Raw genomic sequence first — 21613 nt, 5'->3', positions numbered from 1 at the left:
AGAAATTCCTACTCATCTTTCCAACATCTGCCCAAGTCTTACCCCCTTTTTGCAGTTTTTTTTCCTTTCAAGCTCCAACTCCCACCAAAGATGTACTGGCAGCTCTTGGGTTCTTGTGCTTCGACCCTCCTCTGTGCCTCTTTGTACCTCTAAAATAGTCCTTGTGTATAACAACTGGAGCCATTGGCTCATTTGTCCTATGCGTAGTCTGCTAGTTCCCTAAGGTAGGAGCCATATTTTTTCCTTTTATTTTCTCATTTCTAGGGCCTAGCACTATGCCTGGCATATAAGATACTTAATATATACTCAATGAATAAATGAATGAATGAGTGTATTAGTGAGTGAGTCATTGATAAATATCCATGTAGTGAATGGTAAGATGCTTATAGTTAAATGAATGAATGTGTGGATGAATGGATAGAAGGAAGAAAGAAAGGAAAAAGGAAGGAAGGAAGGAAGGAAGGAAGGAAGGATGAGGTCTTTGATAAACAATGTGGTAAGTTGGTTTATCTTGGCAAAATGGACCAGAAAGGGTAAAGAAGCACTGATTTGATTTGCCTAATGAAGAAGATAATTCTGCATTGAGTTCATTGTGTAACCTGGATCAAACAGGAGACAGCAGCTTAACAAATCACAAGAAGCTAAGCACAATGAACATTAGGAAGGACCTGATTTTGCACATGAATTCTTAGAACCTGACTTTTCTTGCCTTCCTGTGAAATGACACAAGACATTTCATACTGTAGATATGTTTTTAAGAATAAATAAAGCTGAGTAAAAGCCTTAACTTACAGCAATGCCCTCCTCCCCCAAGTAGCCTTCACTGCCTTTAATACCCGAGGGTCCCTGGAAACAAGAAAAGGAAAAGAACATTAGCATTTCATCAACCCCAACCCAGAGGTCACCAAGCAAACTTCTTCAACTGTAAAGTTTTACTTCAAGTAGAGTAGTAAGAGTTTGTAAAAATAAATCCACCCTCCCAATCCCGGACTGTATTTACACACACAAAAAGAGATGGAACTGTGCAACATATGAACGGATAAAGAAAACGTGGTGTGTGTATATACACACACACACACACACACACACACAATGGAGTATTACCCAGCCATAAAGAAGAATGACTTTATGATATTTACTGGCAATTAAATGGATCTGGAGACTATCATGCTAAGTCAAATAAGCCACTCCCTTAAAACCAAAGGTCAAATGTTTTCTTGATGTCTGGAAGCTCATTCACAATAGGGGTTAGGGATAGATGTTCAGTGGAGTAACATAGGGGAATGAAGGGAAGGGAGAGGGATGAGACAAGGAAAGACAGTGGAATGAATCTGACCTAACTTTCCTATGCACATACGTGAATATACCACAGTGAATCTCACCATCATGTCCATCCACAAGAAATCAATTAAAAAAACAAAACTATGGGTAAAAGAAAGTAAGACCTGTAGAGCAGAGAGAAGTGGGGAGGTGAGGAGAAATAGAGGTACTGGGGACTGAATTAGAACAAGTTATATTCCATGCTTCTATAATTATGTCAAAATGGATTCTACTGTTATGCATAACTAAAAAGAACCAATAAAAACAAGAAAAAAATATCTTAAAAAGAGATGGAATTCTGAGACAAGTTTCCAGTATTCAAGTATGGGTGTGCGCATGTGTGCCTATCTTGTCTGCGACTCTCTAGGATTATATATAGTACCGGATGTTTCCTTCCAGACATTCAAACAAACATGACTATATTTGCCCTTGACAGACTTCAAATATCCTGTTTTCATTAAAAAAAAATTTTAGGATTTATGCTATGCATAGAAAAATAGACCACACACATTTTTTCCTATTCTTTCTGAGCTCTGTTTTTGTTTGTTTTTACCCTACCATTCTCTTTATATGAAGTTGAAGCATTCAGGAAATAATTAGTCCAAAAACTTTCTTTATAGACACAGATTTGGTGATTTGGGAGTTCTGGCACTATCCATAAATTATTCAGAAATCAAACACATATGTAAACAATTCGTATTGAAATCATTATTAAACATATCCCACAGTGTGTTTTTACATATTTGAAGATTTCTTAAAGTCCAAAATAATATTTTAACATAAGGATACATAAACATATTTTTGGCTAGGAAATATATGAATTAATGTTGTTAGCTGCTTAAAAAAAATACTGGCCTGTGTTTGTGTGTGTGTGTCTGTGAAACATCAACATCTTAACATCTGCTATGGCAGAGTGGCCTGATCTAGCTTGAGTTTCAGCTGACAAAATGTCAACTAGATTTATAGGACTCTGCCATCATTAAAAATGGAAACTGAAACGAACTACTGGTATTGAGGAGGTTTTCGTTATTCAACATTGAAGGATCAGTGTCTTGCATCCTTGACACCTCTGCTTGACCACTGGGTAAGCAAGATCTTGACAGTTATTTCTCCTGAGAGTTCTATAAGAACTTTAAAGATCTAATTTAGCATGTCAAGGAAAATTGACCACTATCTAACTTGGCCATAAAAAAAAAAAAAGAGTGTAATAAATGGTTACCACAGAGGTCCTATCTGGAAGTCAAAATCATCCCTTCTTGTCATCTAAACCCACGTCCACAAGACATACCACAATTCAAATAAAGTGAACCATGAAGCTGAACTAAAAACCACCTTTTTCCCTGGTTGACCCGGATCTCCCATTGTGCCATCCCCTCCGATGCACTTGCAGAACAAACAGCAGCAAGTCCTTTCGGCAACATTGACCTTGGGATACGAGAGAAATATGTTATATTTGATGGTATCGCTTCCCAAATATCATGCACACACCCACACACAAAAGCACACACGAGGTGTGGGGTCGTAGCTCAGTGGTAGAGCGCTTGCCTAGCACATATGAGGCACTGGGTTCCATCCTCAGCACTACATAAACATTTTTTAACATAGTTATCACACACGCGCATGCGCGCGCGCGCACACACACACACACACACACACACACACACACACACACTGATTTATGCTCAACAGTATGACCCAGATTTCTTTTTAAAAAATTTTTTTAAATATATTTGATTTTTAGTCGTAATTGGACCCAATGCCTTTATTTTATTTATTTTTACATGGTGCTGAGGATTGAACTCAGGGCCTCGCATGTGCTAGGCGATCGCTCTACCACTGAGCCACAACCCAGATTTCTATAGCAGTTTCAGAAGTCTGTTCACTGTTAAAATGACTGTGCTCTAGGGAGGATATCCAGGATTCTTTTGCCCCCATCTTTTTTTGTTGTGATCTGCATTCTCCACTATCTGAGAAATCCCAAATCAACTCAAAAAGTATTTTTGTGTTTTTGAAAATGGTAGCACTCTAACTATGGTCAACTCACTGTGTATTAATATTTTAGAGTGGCTTCCCTTTCACATCCCACCCTACCATAGCGTTGACTATGGTGTTGTCGATATAATTCTGCCCCAAGTACTTTGTGCAATAAAAATGGATACATGCTATTTTCTCCTTTCCCCATTTTGTGAAATACCTCTGCCAGAGGATTTTTAGATGATACCTGCTGTAACACGGCTTGGAACGGTGTCCAGTGGTAAACGTTTCCAAAACACTTTTGAGAGCATTTCAAAAACACATGCCAAAATTTTGGAAGCACTTGCTATATAGAGGGTGTGGGCATGAGGAGAATAATCCTCTTGACATAGTGGTAAAAAAAATCGTATTATGTATTTAAAAATGTGAACGAATTTCATCCTGGACTTAGTTGTTTCCTGAATAACTGACATACTGTTCTTCATTTTAAAAATTAACCCACCAGATTTATTTTTAGGAAAATTCTGTTGGTAACAAATGCTATGCTTCCCTTTAGAGGTGTAAAATTAATCTTTGAATTGCAAAGTTTCTCATTAAATTTCTAGTGCCAATAAAAAACATACAACTTTTGTTATAACCATTTAGGATTTTTCCCCTTTGAATGCTTTCTATTATATAATATTCCTTTTATGACATTATAAAACTTTCCTTGAAAATTTCAGAAAAAGCAATAAAACTTGAAATTGAAATATGTAAAACCAAACAATGACAACAAAATGAATTCTATGGTTTCATATTAGATATTCTAACTTTCTTTGGGTCAGTCACATCCAGCATTGAACCTAGCATTAAGAGGATTAAAACTGATCTATTTCTAAAATTAAGTTTTTCTTATACATTGTTTCATTTATGTGATATCTAAAAACTTTTAGGCTTGTTTTGAAGAATAACTTCCTCTATGAATTAGCAATACAGATCTCAAAGAGTACAAGACACACAAAAAAATACATATAGGATAGGAATTACAACAAAACTTCCATAATAGTTTTTGTAATAATTTTTATGTAATTACTACACTGAAAAAAAACTGTGTTTAAACATCTATTTGTATACAAATTCTATGGTGTAAAAATCAGGAACTAGCATTTCTGAAAAATATAAACAAATATATTTCTTACAAAATATAAACAAATTACAAATTATTAGCCATACATCAAAGAAAACATAGTGTCACAAAACTTGGTAATGTTTCACCACTCAGGTACAAAACTTTGTTTCTGAAAGAAATGGCATTAAAATGCATCATTTATAGGCATCAGAGTCTAAAAAATAGAACATACAGAGAGAATCTCAAAGCTGAAGACAAACTGTGAAAATCTTTCACTTGCTCATAAAATAGATCATATGGTGTTCATTGACATTGTTTCTCCTGCATTAGAGCAGATTGCTTGCTCGGGTTGAGCTCTATATGGAATTTGCTCTCACTTACAAGCCACGTTGCTGAGAAAAACATATCTTCAACATTAGAATCATACACAGCAAGGTGAGCTGGATGTTTAGATCTGCAAGGAATGTGAAATTGACTGGTGGAGGGAAGAGAGGGAACAGCAGAATCATGTTTGTATCTCAAATTCTCTTTGGCACTCATGCTCATAGACTGTAATTTGGGCAGGATTGCCAGTGCTATTTAAATATTGGTTTTCTTCTTCTTTTTTTCTTTTCTCTCTCCCTCTCTCTCTCTCCCTCCCCCTCCCTCTCTTTTTTCCTTTTTTTTTTTTTGCCAAACTTATCATTTAAGCATGTTTTGACCTATCTCTACTAAATTATATTTTTTTCAAACACCCCTTACTTTTAGGCTGATCACTGATACTGAAAAGCCTCTCTGCACTCCCAAAATGATCAGAATCAGTTCAAATGTATACACATAAATATTAAACGTATATACAAGATAACTGAAATTTAAAAGTGTCCAGTCTTTTCTGAATGACTTACCAGCTGCTTTGACAGTCGACTCCCAAGATCCCTCATGCCAATAGTGAACTGTGTCCTGTACTCAAATCCTTTCCCAAATTCAATGTAGAGGAGATCAGCCAGGTCACTTGAATAGGCAGCTCCATCCAGAGCCACGGTTATGAGTGCATTCAGGCCTATTTAACACAGTTTACAATTGCCCATGTGAGGTAGATTGATTAACCTTTTTGTATTTTTAAATTGCTATTCTCAATAAACAGTTGCAAAAAAACCCCACTCATGTTTATTGTCTATGTAGCCTAACCACATGATATAAAGCTAAGATCTAACACAACTGCAATAAACTTATTAAATTGGAGAAAATGGAAACAATAATAGAAACTTCAATACCCTTATAATTTGAAGTGGGACAGTGAGTTAAAAAAAAAGAGCATACTAATCCATAATGAGGGGTGTGGGTAGGGAAGAATGAAGGGACTATGGATTGGGCAGAGGGGAATGAGGGGAAGGGAGGGGCTATGGGAGTGGGAAGGACAGTGGAATGAGAGGGATATTATTATCCCATATGTAAGTATGATTACATTACTGGTGTGACTCTGTACCATGTACAGCCAGAGGAATGAGAAGTTGTGCTCCATTTGTGTACAACGTGTCAAAAACCATTCTACTGTATAATTAATTAGAACAAAATTTTTAAAAAGACAAAAGAGCATGCTAAAGTACAGAGAAATTCAAGAAAGTGAAAGTTGTACATTTTTGCCACTAAATGGAGGATTCTTGAAACTGTAACATTTAAATCACCAAGGAGCTTTCAGAAATACAGAATTTCTTGAGCTATGTACTCACTCTGACTAATATCTTTCAATCAAGTACAAAACTGAGTGAGAAACTGATCCTTTAAAAAATGTAGACTCTCAGTCCGCATCCCCTATTTACTGAGTCAGCATTTGTATTTTAACAAAATTCCCAAGTCATTTATATTCAGGTTAAATCTTTAGATGACCTCATAGTAGTGAACGTATCATCTAGCTATAAATGGATGGCATATAATCATTGGGAACTGTGGTTTATGATTGGAATTTTATGAATAAGAATATTTTAAAGAAAACTTTTAGCATTAACATAGGTTTGTCAATGACTTATTTTGTAAACAGGAAGATTACATAGACTTGACAATCACTATAATGCTACCATTTGTCAATAGTCACAACATGCCTGGAAGTTGATTTACATGAGAATCCTCTGGGTTCTTGGATATGATTATAACCCTATTTTATAAATAAACAAAATGATTGGTTACATGGGTATTTTTAGGTTTTCACTTGGCCTAATTGTGAAGCCTTGCCCTCAAAAGCACATTTTAACAAAAATGCACTAAGGATATGATTATGAAATAAAGGACAATTCCTAAAACTGAGTAAGTTTAGTTTGATGAAAACCCAATTCTATTGGCATAGTGGTCTCATTTTAGTACAGGTGGGTAAGAAATTATTTGGATAGGATTTGGGTCCAACACACAAGAGTAGATTGTTTAAGGACTTGGTTGAGAGTCAAGATGACTTCTAATGTACATTTATATGATATAATTTTGAATAAAGTGAGGCAAAGACAAAGAGGACAATGAAAAGAATTAAGTTTCCGGGGCATATTGGAGTGTCTTGAGTTCCAGAAGAGAGAAATGGAATGGCTGGTGTAAATGGCATAAAAGAAAGATTGCCAAGGAATAGGGTGACCAACTCGTCCCAAGGTACCTGGGACTTGCCTAGCTGTAGAGCTCAAAGTTTCTGGCTTGTCCCAAGCAAACCAGAACAGTTAGTCACCCTTCTAGAATGGGAATAAAATGGGAGAAGAAGAAAAGAGGTTGTTAGGTGGGCTGGGGTAGGGAGAGCTGTACACACCGATTGGAGATTAGCCATAGTGAGAAGGCATGCTTCTAGGTCTACTTATAATGGGGGGAAGTCTTCTCAGATCTCATATTTTTCTTATTAAGTTCCAGGAAAGGTAAAAATTTAAGAGTTACAAGAAGCATGGAATTGTTAACTTTCAGGAAATATGCATATAATTATTATTTATAACTGCTTTTCTCAGAATAGGAGACTCCAGCCATGCTCCCTTTAGACTCATCCAGTAAGCGAGTCATAGTATCTTAAGTACGTTGTCTTCAATTCCTAAGAAGGAATTAAGAAAGAAGAGATTTCAAAACTGGGGAGAATAAAGAATCACTGAGTAGATTCTAGGGTATCCAATTTAAAAAAATTAAAAACTGATTCCAACTTCAGCCCACAAAGATAAGTTTTGAAACTATCTGCCATCGAGGATCTTTTTCTCTTGTCTCCTTTTGTTACATGATGATTGTGTAGTTTACATGTGTATATATGTGACCTCAAATTAAGGTGGCTCTTCTAGGTCTACAGAGCATAGGATCCATCAACTAATGTCATATATTAGTTGATGGGGTACTTCTTTTCCATATTGAGAGCCATTTGATGCCTTTTAGAGAACATTAGAAACTTCATTCCTTGAGCTATTTTTCAAAGGTTCTAAATTTCTGAGAATATTATTTTAAAAAATCTAACTTCTAAAGTTAACACTGATTTACAACTTTTCTAGTGGGAGTTGGAAGAAAGGATTGGTCTTAGCATTCTGAATTTTCCAAGGCATCTCCTGGAAGAAACTTCAATGCTGTCTGAAAGAGATCTTTCCCCCACAGAAGGAAAGCTGAGATGATTAAAAAGAACAATGGCTTCTACAAAAGTGCCCACCCAAACTAAGTGCTCTTGTTCTCAATCTTAATTAAAATATCCATTACCAAGTTCATGATCAAAGGCTTGATAAAGAGTGTTCTACAAGGGGGAAATAAAAGCTGTAAGTTCAGAGAACTTTGCAATTTATTGAAGATTGAGGGGAGAGAACCAAACAGAAAAGATGAAGTCCAGTCAGCCTCTACTAGTAAACCTATGGGGCAGGTATCTTGGGTCAGTTTCCCTGGAGGCAGAGCCTGAGATGAGAACTCAATGCATACAATTTTTTTGAGGAAGAACTCTAAGAAAAAGGTAGAGGGAATAAGGGTAGGGCAGGAAAAGAAGGTGAGCAAGATAGTATTTCAGCTCGAGTCTAAGATTAGCCTGATCTGAGGGAGCTCTGGAGCACAAATTGCACACTTTGATGCAAAGGTTCAACTCTTCCTACTATATCTGCTGCCCAGGGATGGGGTGGGGAGCAACCTCCTAGGTGAGGAGGCTCCCTCTGGCCATGTCTAATTCTTCAGAGACTGAGTAAGCTGTGACTTTTTAGTAGCCAATACTCAACCGCAGTTGGCAGATGGGTGGTCCTGCCATTAAAGGGGACCAGGGTGGACCAACAATAACACCCACTTACAGGAGAGTGTTTCCATTCTTAGTCAAACCAGAAAGAACACTTGGATCCTTTTGCCTCCACTGATCCATATTGTAATAAGAACTGACAATAAGACTGGCCATTGGTTCTTAAAGCTAAAAACCTGGTGCCAGAGCTTTATTACCTCACCAAGACCATGGTTGGTCCATCTGTGGTCTGAAGGAAGGAACTGATTATAAAGTCCCAAAACATGAATAAACATGTCCAGCAATGCTTGCAACATCTAGAAGAAAATAACCCAACTCTCATATTCCTTGGTCAAGGAGAAATATCCCATGTGCTTTCGTTGACTCTAAAGATATAGAAATATTAGATAATGCAGGATAAGGGGAAAAGAAACCTTCTCCAGGAAAGGTTGGAAAGAAGAAACTCAGTGATACAAGACAAGGGACTGGATGTGGTATTCAGAGCTGTTTCCAACACACAGAGGAGGAAGAAAGCAGATGTCAAAAGATCCTCAGGGTCCATATGTTCTGTTGGGTGCATACAAAGTAGAAAGACTGCCAAGTTCAGGGTTATTTGAGTGCCTGGAAACTTAAGAGCAAGAGGTGGGCTCTGAGATTGTAAAGTTAATAAGTGCCACTTCCCCCCACACCTGTCCAGTACCTTCTTTTCTAAGTTCATCTGATTTTTGTTCAAGTTTTTCAACATCGTCGTCCAATCCATCTGAAAATAAAAGGGCCACCTGGAATGTGTTCAAAAAGAAAAGAAAGACGAGTCAAAGAAGTTCATTGCAATCACACAGCAACAAATAAAATCAAGCCAGGTTACCTTTCCCCGAGTCGCTGACTTATTCTGGAACGCGTCCCACAGGGAACTCAAGAGGTTTGCGTTGAGAAGAGACGGGCCTTTAACTGTCACCCCCTTCAAGCTGTTCAGGATGTTTTCACTGTAGATCTCAAACTTGGGGAAATGTTTTTCCATGGCATTTGTCACTTGGAAAGCCACACTGACCTGAGTCTCTGTGCCCACCTCACAGCTTACCCCGTTGAGGGAGCTGATGGCCCGTAAGAGGTCTTGAAGATAGGTTTCCATCCAAGGCTGGCCTTCCAGAAAAGTCTGCCCTTTCAGCTGAGTTGAGATGTCAAATCCAACCACAATATCCACAAAACAATCTAGGATTCAAGGGAAAAGCATGTCTTACCAAATCAGCAAACTTTTACTTGACTGATTCTAGGCTCTTGGAATTTTTTATTTCGATTCCAGGTATGAAGTTGGAAAACAAGAAAGGGGAATGGAGGAAACTCAGAACCATTGCTTTATAATCTGTAATAGTATAAATGTATTATTATTTTTATCTGATGTATGATCTGGATGGTTCTATAGCAACCACATTTCTGAAAAGATTTTAGTGTAGCCATTGAAATAATCCCCTTTAAATAGGCAAAGTCATTTAAATATCTCTAAAGTATGTTGTGGAAGTGTTAACAAAGCAAGAAACTCATATCATGCTATTTATCAACTGAGGTCTTTGAGTAGATATTAAATTTGAATAAATATAAGGGAAATGTAAAAACATTTTGAATACAGAAAATAATTCAGAATAAAAGAAATCTCAGAGGACTTGTTTTGATGATTTATTTTTCCAAAAAGGGTCTCTGATTCCTCCTTTGGAACAAATAAAAACAAAACAAAAAATTCCTGAGATTTTGCTTCGTTTCAGTTCTACAGGTAAAGAAAGTTGCAATCCAATCCTCCATATTTGATCATGTCAAAGGTGGCCCTGCAAGCCCTCAGCCCTTCAGAAAGTTAAGGGTACTTCTATTTTTGAATCTAGAGGAACTTGGAGAAGTGTTTCATTTAAAGAACTTTGCCTTTATCCTTAACATCAGGACAAATTAAGCATTGGAAAAATCAGAATGGATGTTATGTTTTAAGCTGAGCTTCCTAAAGGTAGGTAATTAAAGGATAAAAATCATACAACACACTCTTTTTCTTCAAGATTTTTTAAGTTGGTGAAACATTCCAACCTTTTCCAGCAAACAACATGTACAGTTTGCTTGATACAATAAGCAGCAGTGAGTGCTTTTGCTTTGCTTTGCTTAGATCAGCAGTTTTTCAGATGTGTTTTGTACAGACAAGGCCTGCCTACATTTCTTCCCAGATACCCTGGCTAGTTGGACATTTGCAAATCTTTGAAACCAAAATGTCAACTTCAGTTCTTAAAACAAGGACCATAACTTGATTTTTTTTTTCAATGAGAAAGGAGGTAAGTGAAGGAAAATAAAAGCTTTATTAGATTATCAATTTTCACCATGAGATTTAAGGTAAGTCAATATGTTATCAAAACATCTAGAAGAGTGGCCTTCTTAGTTTGCTATCTTTTACTTTATTAGAAATTCTCTTCTTGGATACTAGAAAAGCAGGATAAAAGAAAAAGAAAGCAGTTGGAAACATCAGGGTATGTCCTTTCCAAAAACCTCTTAAATTTATATCTTCTCTTGATTTGAGATTGAAATTTTTATTGTGGAATTGTTTTAACCTCTGGAAAGAAAACCAGTCAGTAACTAAGATAAATGACCTCATAATAATGTGAGCAAAGGAATAGAATTTAGCCAACAAATTGTGTGAGCAGCCGGGTGTCTAAGTACAATAGAGAAGAGGCCCTGCTGATCGTGTGGGTTCCCAGGCCAGTGGGCCCTGAAAGTGCTACAGAGGTAACTGCCCTAAATCAGGAGCCCTTGGAAGTCTTGAGGCCTAGAGTCTTCCACAACAGAGTTGTACTTTGGAATAAATCCAGCAAAGGTGATTCAAATGAACTGGAGGCAGGGGTAGTTTGGGATGTGAGCTAGGGAGAAGGCTAAAATTGATTGATGAGCTATAATGAGGAATTAAACTAGGATAACAGAAATGGGAATAGAGAAGAGCAATAAAAGAAAATTAAGAAGGTAACCCACAGGCTACAGAGGAAAAATTTTAAAAAGAGAGAGAGAGAAGTAAAAGTGGCATTCTGAGTCTTTAACTAGTCCCCCCGTGTGGGTGCCCAGGGGGCAGGTCTTTGGGAAGACAGGAGCCTTCATTTCAGGCATGGGCTGGCCATGACTCTGTTACTGCTAAACGAATTTGGGCAGATCTCTTTCCCTCTCTAGGAATTACTTTTCTTGACATAAAGATAAAGGGATTATGTATCTCAAAATAAATTCACAAAAGAACAAAAAAGAGTAGATTGGACTGGACAGTCTTGTGGTTTTCCAGCCAGATCCCGAAGCTGATTCTAATTATCTGAGTCTTTAAAAAGAGTCCTTATAAGTTAGAGTTGGTGATGGCAGATTCTTAGTCTTAAGAAACACTGCTCAGAGGCTAGGGTGTCTTCAGAAGATCTGAAGACAGATTCTAGTGGGGAAAGTGGGCCTGTTGGTAGTTATCAGCTGGGGAGGAGACAGATTTGTACGGGGTCTTTGAAATAAGGTGTATCGTTGAAGAAAAATAAGAAAGAATGATCAAGGAAATATAGTTAGGTACTATAACAGTCCCAGTTTCTATAACTCCTATATCTGTTTTCTCCCTCTGCACAGAATTATGACTTTGTCCACTGAAGAACCACAACTTCCACCATTTGGTCCCCTAAAACATGGGGGGGTGAGGGTCAGGTTTGACAGGGTCTCCACTGTGTTCATTGCAAGAGGGCTGCAGTGCTCCCCACATGCATGTAACCCAGGTGAAGTCAAGAAGGCTCTGGATCCTTTCCCACTTCCAATCCCACATGTGTTGCATGGTGCATCCTGTTGCTGGTTTCCTCAGCAGTTTTCCAAGGAAGCTGAATAACACCACCCAGTAGGGTGGGAGGGCAAACTCTCCGTGGGGTAAATGCTAATCAAGAGGAGTAGATAGAAAGATGCATCCTCTCCTTTACTCCCCATGCTGGCCTGGTCTGGGCAGTGGTTCTGCAGGGTCTCTGGTAATGTTCTGCATGGCCAATGTGCCAGTTGTGCTTTCTTAAGAAGCCCTGGGTAGCTTGGCAACGTACCACCTTGTATTTATTTTCCCTTCTTTCCTACATCTCTGCAACTCAGTCTTGCTTTACTTTATTGCACTTCCAATAAAGTATTAACACATAAGTTTTGCTCTGAGTTCTGTTTCTAGAGCATCCCGCAAAAGCAGGAACATAAAGAGCTCCTTGTCAAGAAAAGTTGGAAACTATTTTCTATTTTCCCCTTGTATTTCTCACATTCCTTGAATCAAATAAATCCTTAAGTTTCCTCTGACCTCATTCTATTCAAATAGGCCTTGTGATCCATCTGTCCATGATTACAGGTGCAAAAGATGAGAACTACTCCTGACTCTTTTGCTACCTACTCAGGGCTCCATGCCAAAAAGATTGGACATTCCCATCCTGAAAACTGTCCCAAGTTTCCTCTAGGTAGACAGAGTAACCACCCTCAAGAGAAAAATCAGTAGAGTAAGCTTGGGTGAAGGTTATAAATCAGACTTTGGAGTTTAGTAATGTAGGATAATTTGGCATATTAAATTTGAATATCATTCTGAAATGTTAAAATATTGAAATTTTGGGGTTGGTGCATATAGCTCAGTGGTAGGGCACTTGCCTAGCAGGTGCAAGGTTCTAGGTTTGATCCCCAATAAGGCAAAAGAAAAATTATAATAAATAAAATAATAGAAAAATAAAAATCATCTTCACAGTGTCTGAACTGAGGGTCTTAAGAAAATACAATAAAGTTCCTAAGCCAAAGAACCCTTATTAAATTGTTCTCCTACAAACTAACCCCGTTACTCCAGTTTTTATAGCAGAGACTAACAATAATGCTGAATAAGTGTAACAAGTTGTTATTATAAGTTACACTTATTACACTTATTGAGCATTTACCAAGCACTTCCCCCTCATGGTCTCACTTGTCCTTATATAACAGGAAACGTGCAGAATCCTTTATAATGTTCATTTTGTAGAGGAAGAAGCTGTGACCTAGAGAAGTTTGCCCAAGGTCTCACAGTTATGACTGGATCTCAAGCTTGGGATTCAGATCCAGGCTTGTCGGGAGTCCATATGTTGAGCCACCCTATTTTATCACTTCCTGGGTGGCCGATGATGACAGGTCATGCGGGTTACTAGTCCTGCTGCTAGACTGTGCTGTGCTGTTGGAAGTGACAACTTAGCAGCAGGTGGTTTCCTTCGGAAGCAGCAGCTCGTGGAAACAATTTCAAGGATATTAATCCCTGACGTCCTCATCAACCCGAGCTATTAATTGGTGAAGCACAACACTTTGACACTCGTTCTTTATACTGTCAGCCCCAGATAATCTGCACAACAACTCCATCAAGAAAACAGGTTAACTTAATAAAAGACTAGGGTGGAAGAGGTTGGGATCAGACAGACTTAGGTTTCAAAATGTGCTTTATCTATTATTCTTGTATGATCTGGACCAGACTACCAATATTCCTTTGAGTTTCAATTTCCATAGTTTTTATTTATTTATTTATTTTGGTGGTGCTGGGAATTGAACCTGGGGCGTCAGGCATACTAGGCAAGTGCTCTACCATTGAGTTACATCTCCAATCCTTGTTTCCACATCATATAGGGTGTTAGGAGAGTCAATGAGATAATACAGTTGAAGTTCTTAGAGCTCTAGGCTTGACCCTTCAGAGATGCTGAAAAGGATGTTGATTCTCAGTCAGATCCTTAATGTTTCCATGCAGTTGATTTTACTTTTGCATTCTGCATCACAGTCTACAATCGGAGAAACTCTTAGAGATGAGTTAGCTTTACAAATGAGAAAACAAAGACTCAGAAAAGCTAGTGACTCCTTCAAAGTTAGGCATTTTTTTTTGTTAAATAGCAGAGCAGATGGGAGTGTAGCTCAGTGGTGGAGTATTTGCCTAGCATGTGTGAAGCCCTGGGTTCCATTTCCATCACCAAAAGAATAAGTAAAATGAGAAGCAGAATGTCCAGGCTCTAAGCTTTGTTTGTTTGAGTCACACCAAGCTACTGTCTGATTTGAGGATCTATTATATTGCACTAAAGAACTGGCATCCCTTAATATGTTCTCATAGGCCTTTGAAGGTTTATCAGTGCTCATTCCAGACTCATCAGTCCTCAGCTCATAGCTTGGGTCCAAAGCTCTCACATTCCTGCTTGCTGCAGTAATGACTTCAAGTTTATCTTAATACAGAGTACTTTCCTTATTTAATTTTTTTTTTGCATCCACAGCTATTTCCTTTAAAGATAACTCAATCACTACTTGCAGTTTATATTTTTGTATTTTACGTTCCGCATGATTATTTGTTATGCACTCAAGTAGAAACTAAATTGTTTTAAGATAATTTTCTGCCTAATAACTAGAAATGGATATTTCATGTGAAAACAGGAAATTGATGCAGAAGGTTTGGCCAAGGGAATCAGATACACTCCAAAGTATGAGTAGATCATAAAGCCGGAAGTACAAAGACAGTTTTTAGTCAATGGTGGGGCTCTTAACTGTAAACTTCCACACTGGGTCTTATAAAAGATGAGATTGGAGCTAAGAAGAACATTTATGGAGGGCACTGTTGACACATTGGGAGCTCTTACACACACACACACACACACACACACACACACACACACACACAGGAGAGAATTTCCTCTAAGTCAAGAGAGAGGATTTTTCAGAGATAACTTAAGCCTGGAAAACTCTAAGGAGTAAGACACAGGGCTGCAATTTCCAGTGTTTACTAGGGCAAGTGACATGCTCCTGTCCTGGTGGAACTGATATGGCTGAGTATAAGAAAGAGGTATTGGGGCTCCTCTCATCTCCCATCCAAGAAGCCTATCTAGGGGCCCGTGAGTGGGGGGAGTGCAGACAGACCTCGGTAGAATAAAGCCAGAATCATCACCAGAGGCTCAGAGGCTGAGGAGGGGATCAGGGACCATCTAGAACTCAGACATATTTGACTTCCTCAAAGGAGCTATAGTTGAGAGATGCCCCCCAAAATGGATTTTGGTGGGGAGGAAGGACGATGGGGGATAGGACAGAAGATCTTTGAAGGACTCATAAATGGACCCAGCTTTGGACATTGGCTATCATCAAAGAAAACCAATTCCTGACAAGTATTATCAAGTAAAAACTTCTATGGACCTCCTCTCCCTTCCCCACCCCATTCTGGAATGGCTAGAAACCAGTTTTAGCAAGATGGGACAGGGTCTAGGAGAAAGGATAGCAGAAAAAGATGGGAACCATGAGCAAAATGTCAACCATGTATGGCCTCTTCTCTGATGGCAGGTGAGCAGTCTGTGGCCAGCTGGAAAGTGGAATAACCTTGGATGAAGTTTAAAGTTTTAATAGCTGCATTGAGATAGACATATTAATCACCAAGAGGAGGTTCATTTATTTCTTAGAAATGATTAGGGGCAAGGGAAGAGCAAGCCCCCATGAATAAATTTAATGGGTCAGTGGTGGACAAAAATGAAGTGACTTTATAATTACATCCCAAGGTGTCATGCTTACCCAAAGTAAAGTTTAAATATGTGATTTCTCATTTAATCCTCACAGTGATCTTTTTTAAACCAGGTGATGCTATTATTCACATTCCATGGGTGAGACAATTAAAGTTAGAGAAGTTAAGCAACCTGACCAAGAAAAATTGGCTGGAGCAGGGACTTTGTAGTTGGCTATCAGTCTGCAGAGGCCTCTTGATGTCCTGTGGCTTTATTTTCCTTGGTGGAAATCTGGAATTAATGTTTACCAGGCATACTTAGAATCACAGCTAACCTGGAGAGAGCCTTTATGATAAGTTAAAAAAAAAATTACTCTCCTTCAAGACACTTTACTTCCACCTATTGGGACAATGTCAAAATATGCTAATGTGATAAGATATTTATTAGTTTCTGTGGTATAATTTCATAACAAAGATATGAATTCCCATATCTGTACCCATGGCACTTGGAGGCCCTGTAGGCTCAACTGCCAGATAACCAACATCATAAGTCTCTACTCATTTGAAAATGTCCTTCAACCTCTGAAACCAGCCAGATTGTGAACAATAGCCCTGTCCTCACACCCTCTGAAACTGAGGCTCTCCATTCTCAGAGGGGGCTCTGAGAATGCTCACCCAGGATGGAGGGCGAAAAAAAGATATAGAATCCCAAGCATGCTGTTTCTCAATCCACAAGTCACAAAAATACTTGATAACTGTGAAAAAAATAATAAATGTGAAAACCAGAGGCACAAATCTAAGTTCTCCCAGCAACCCCAGGGGATGCACATAGAGCTTGAGGAAAATGTGACTGAAGACAGTGGAGGAGATGAAAAATGAAGAACTTATTAAATACTTACTGCTCTCACCCCCCGAGGTGCAGATGTTGCGAACAATCCTTTTTTTGACTTTTCTCAGTTCATCAAAGTTATGAACTGTCAACTTTTTTTGTGCAGTCCCAGTAATCTGAACAAGCTGCTGATCATCCACATCTCCGATGCCCACTGAATAGATGTCAACACCTTTGTGTCTCAGCTCTTCAGCAGCCTGAGCCACTTCGTCTTGGGACTGGCCATCTGTGAGGACCAGCAACACCTGCGGGGTACCTGCATTGATCCTACTGCCCATGTCTGGCCTAAAGTAATGCCCCACCTCCCGGAGTGCAGCGCCAATGTGTGTGTATCCAAAGATCTGCTGGATGTTTTCAATCTGAAACGATATCTCCTTTTCACCCGTGAATGTTCCCAGTGGAAACTCTGGCCGGTAAGTATGGCTAAACTGGGCTGCTCCTATGCGCACTCTGTTGAGGCTGACATCAAAGTCTTGAACAATAGATGCTAAAAATTCCTTCATCTTCTTGAAATCACTTGGGTGAATGCTATTTGAACCATCCATGAGAAAAACAAGATCTACTTTTTCAATTTCACAATCTACAAAGGAGAGAAAACGGAACAATAATGACAAAAACCAGAGATTTCGTTTTTCTTTCATCCACCAAAAGTAAATTAAATGTTTACAGCCACATAGAGACAATATTTCTGAAAGTGGTTTCTTATCTTAATGCTACTTTCTGGTCACATTAATTGGAGAAGGAAGTAAGAACAAATGATCAGTTCATAAAGCAACACAGGCATGAACTACTCACACACTCTTGATATTTCTCTTGGCTTGTCCATTTGGTCTGACGCCATTTTCTTCTCTGACATGCCAGAGAGCTGGGAATGGTGCTAGAAAAAAACCTTTTTCTCATCTGCAATCTAGTCTTAACCCTTCCAGAAAGCCCAGGGACAGTAGTAGCACAGCAAGGAAAAAAACAAAATAATACATATCCATTGAGGAATTCAAACAGAAACAGATGGTTCACGTTATTGACTTGGCCTCTCTGGCCAGTTGAGCCAATAAATGTTTTTCTGGTTTATTAGGTCGAATCAATGGGAGGACTTGAGAGCATGCCTTCTGGTGTATATCTAGTTGATTTTCCTCTTCTTTAAGCCCTCTTTTTGATATGTAGGCAAAAAATACCTACTTGAGAATAAAAATATTTTTGAGTAAAAAATTTAGTATGTTAGAGCTACTTCTCTGGTATTAATACAGCAAATACAAAACAAAAAGGATAAGAGGCCAACGAGTGAGTTATACTTGGCACACAGTCCTGTGTGATCCTCGGCTTTCTGGAAAGCATTATCATTTCCCAGAATTCCCCAGTGATCCCACCACTGACCCAACTTAATTACTTCTCATTGTCACCTCAGAGAAGATTAAAGGTACCGGAGATTCCTGCCCTCCAGATAAGGAAGACATCAAAAGAAATACAGGAGAGCCGTCAGGAATGGGTCAGCTCATTAAGCTCCTTCATTTCAGATTCCAATAAAGGAAAGCAAGTACTGTTTTTCTGCTCAAAGAACTTTTCAAAACAAAAATTCAGTGCCATCTTTCACAGGGGGCTCGAGAAGGACAAATCAAATTTTAGGAATTAACCACAAGGAGATTTGTCCTTGTTTTCTATGGAGATTTGTCTTAGTGAAGACCCAGAAAGATTCTGTTAGTTTCATCAAAGAAAAAGATGGTAGTTGTGTTCTATGGATGCAAGGCATACGAAAACCAAAAAAGCTAAAATGATTTTGAGAAAAGAACGGCACCAAGATGTTGAAACGGTGCATTAACAGCCATTCATCTAATAAAAATAGTGGGGTTTTTTTTTCAGTAAAATATATCTTGGGAAAAAATACTAAGACATTTTAGTAACACATAATCTCCCTGTAACCCCAAAGTGTAAGATGACATTTTAGATGAACTTGTGCCGTATTAGAAATAAGTGAATAAACAGGGGATTCTTAACCATGGAGACAAGAAGATTTCATGCTGATTCTTAGACATAGAATTTTATTTCTTATGTATACCAGGGAGAAAAAATTAGTGGGTAGAATAACCTGTGATTTAATAAATAAAGCCTGTTCCAAACTGGTGAATTCCCCATCATTAGAATAGTTTAGGAAAAGCGATTAGGAAGTTGGAGAAGGTACTTCTTTTGAGAGAGGAGGCTGAACACAGTGACCTTGAGGTTTTCCCACGTTCCGGAATCTCAGAGTAGGGGAGTCTGCTGAAACAAGTTTGGCTCATTCTCTTCTCTGGAAAACTTCTCCCTTAAGGACTATCGCTTTGGCATCTCCCTCAATTGGCCCCATGTTAATAATAAGGAAAAACTTGATGGACAAGGCTTACCAACTTTTGAAGAGTTACAGACACTGGCTGAGACATCTGAAAAGATCCCCTTCAGGCCTCCAAAAGTCTCCACAAAGTAGTACTTATCTCTTGATCCTGCCATCGCTAACAGCTCCACAGGATTGGCGCCAGCAATGCCCACAGCCAGGACGAGAATGCCTTTGTCCCGCAAGGCCTTGGCAGTGGCATTGAGTTTATCAGCATCGTGAGATTCCCCATCGGTGATCACGATGAGGACTTGGGGGACCCCCTTGTGCAGGCGGCTGCCCCTGGCTTCAGTGAACATGTGGTCTGAGAAGGCTAGTGCCTCCGCTGTGTAAGTGTTGCCCCCCAGGGGCTGGTCATTCTGGAGCACTGAAATCACCTCCAATTTTGTGCCAAGATCACCCAGATAAAAGAGTACCTCTGGGTCATCAGCGTACTTCAGGGCTCCAAACCGGACCTGGTTCTTTCCAACATCAGCTTTTTTCACTAAGCCAATCATGAAGTCCTTCATGATATTGTATTCATCGTAATCAATGCTGCCAGAGCTATCGATCACAAACACAACATCCAGAATTTCAATCCGCTTGCACTCTAGAAGAGGAAGGGAAGGAAAAATCAATATGGATGAGCTTTGGAGAGTCCCCAAACTGTTGGTTTTTTTTTTTTAATTGCTGGTGTTTCCATTGCATGGGGTCATGCTGAACATTAAAATATCAATTCCCTGGATAACAGAGACACATGCACTTTTGCACTACCAATACATAATGATGATCAGGTAAGTTTTCAAGACTAGGCAGGTATGAAGGGAAACCTACCAAAGGTTTGGGAGGGGTGGAAAGACAAACACAAGATCATTGGGAATAAATTTTCAATAAAACCTTTGGACTAAAAAACCCAAATCCAAGTTTCATGTAAATTTTCCCATATAAATGTTTCCTTCAACATGTGTTTTCATTTAAACGAATTTGTCTTTTTTCTTTAAGGCTGTAGGGATCTTGAGATCTTATTCCTAAGATAAAACTTTGAGGAAATAACCGAATAAAAATTAATTTGGCAACACTGTATTTTTTTTCATAGTTATGATGGCTGACTTTCAAGGTTACATTTTATCCCCCTTTGACCTTCTTGAAACATCTATTTTCATATTGGACCGCCATATGAAAAAAAAAAAAAGCCCATTTCTCCCTTGGCCCAGTTTAATTGTCTTAGTATGACACTCTGAACTTCTTAAACCTGAGGTCAATGCCATGGAAAAGTAGAGCAGGAAAGACCCCAATTAGTAATTCACTAGAAGCATGTTCCATCTAAAGGAGCTCATCTATTCTGAGTTCGAAGCGCCAACTCATCCATTCTGGAGAAGTTTTCTTGATAAGAAGGCAAGTCCTTGTGTCCTTATATAGTGCATTGTCTCTGCAGGCCTCAGAAAGGTATGATCCAAGTGTTAACTCATCCCTTCTTGAGAAATGGGACTGGGAGGAAGCACTCTCCTCCCCCTCCTCCTCCAAGGGTGTCTGTATCTCCTCCTCTGTGACCCAGTCATTGGCCATGTGCAGGACTGTTGAAAACCCCAGAGCCAATGGACCTAACTGCTAATTAGAGACCTTGTGTACAGAGCCATAAACCAAATTCCAAGGAAGTCTGACTCCACTAAAGAAGGAACTAGGTCCCTCTGGTCGTAGGCTGCCTGCAAATCTTGCTTGGATTACTCAGGGGACTGGAGGTGGGTGGGTAGATTGCTCAGCTTTGGAAGCTTTCAAATTCCAGAGTTCATATTTGTTCTGGATGGAATTACCAGGGATTAAAAACAAGGTGTACTCCCCTTTCTACAAAACACAGGCCATGATCATCAAACCTTGTAGTGGGAGTTGAACAGAACCGTTACTTGAAGGTCCCTCTCCTCCCCTAAAATCCCATTAAGATCCATCGCCCACGTAGACTTTTCAATACGCCTGCTGTTAAGCCCCCAGGGGTCACAGGATAAATCAGCCCCTTCTATTTGTTGATCTGGTTTTTGTTTTGTTTTTATTCTGGGGATTGAACTCAGAGCCTCACCCATGTCACAGGCAAGTGCTTTACAGCTGAGCTACCTCCCCAGCCCTGAGCATTTGTTTGATGACTTCCATTACTCTGCAACATCATAGGCAGAGATTGGGGACACTGCTCTTCACTTCCTTTGAAACTTTCATTGTTCAACTTCCCTTTACCACAGTCCTTCTTTATAATATTTAATGAATATCAAAATGTTTTCACAAATATCTCCTTTGATTAAGTATTATTTTTAGTAATTACAAAAAGAAGAAAAATAGCCCATAGAGACTAGATACCAGGCTTGAAGACTAAA

The 21613-nt window shown here is 38.9% G+C and overlaps 1 protein-coding gene across 2 annotated transcripts in view; it reads right to left on the bottom strand.

The window, feature by feature from the left end:
• The window catches only part of COL6A6 (collagen type VI alpha 6 chain), a 147091-nt gene that overhangs the window by 73653 nt on the left and 51825 nt on the right, over positions 1-21613 (bottom strand). For both annotated transcript variants that reach the window (XM_081301126.1, XM_081301125.1), the window contains exons 8-14: positions 19288-19863; positions 16926-17495; positions 9433-9776; positions 9268-9346; positions 5287-5441; positions 2653-2745; positions 793-846 (exon numbers count right to left, since the gene is read on the bottom strand). In XM_081301126.1, the coding sequence (XP_081157252.1) occupies positions 793-846; positions 2653-2745; positions 5287-5441; positions 9268-9346; positions 9433-9776; positions 16926-17495; positions 19288-19863 (1871 nt within the window). The remainder of the gene's footprint in view (positions 1-792; positions 847-2652; positions 2746-5286; positions 5442-9267; positions 9347-9432; positions 9777-16925; positions 17496-19287; positions 19864-21613) is intronic.

The sequence above is a fragment of the Spermophilus citellus genome (assembly GCF_964194105.1).
Source record: "Spermophilus citellus genome assembly, chromosome: 7".
Classification (NCBI taxonomy): Eukaryota; Metazoa; Chordata; class Mammalia; order Rodentia; family Sciuridae; genus Spermophilus; species Spermophilus citellus.
This window is presented reverse-complemented; position numbering and strand designations above follow the sequence as displayed.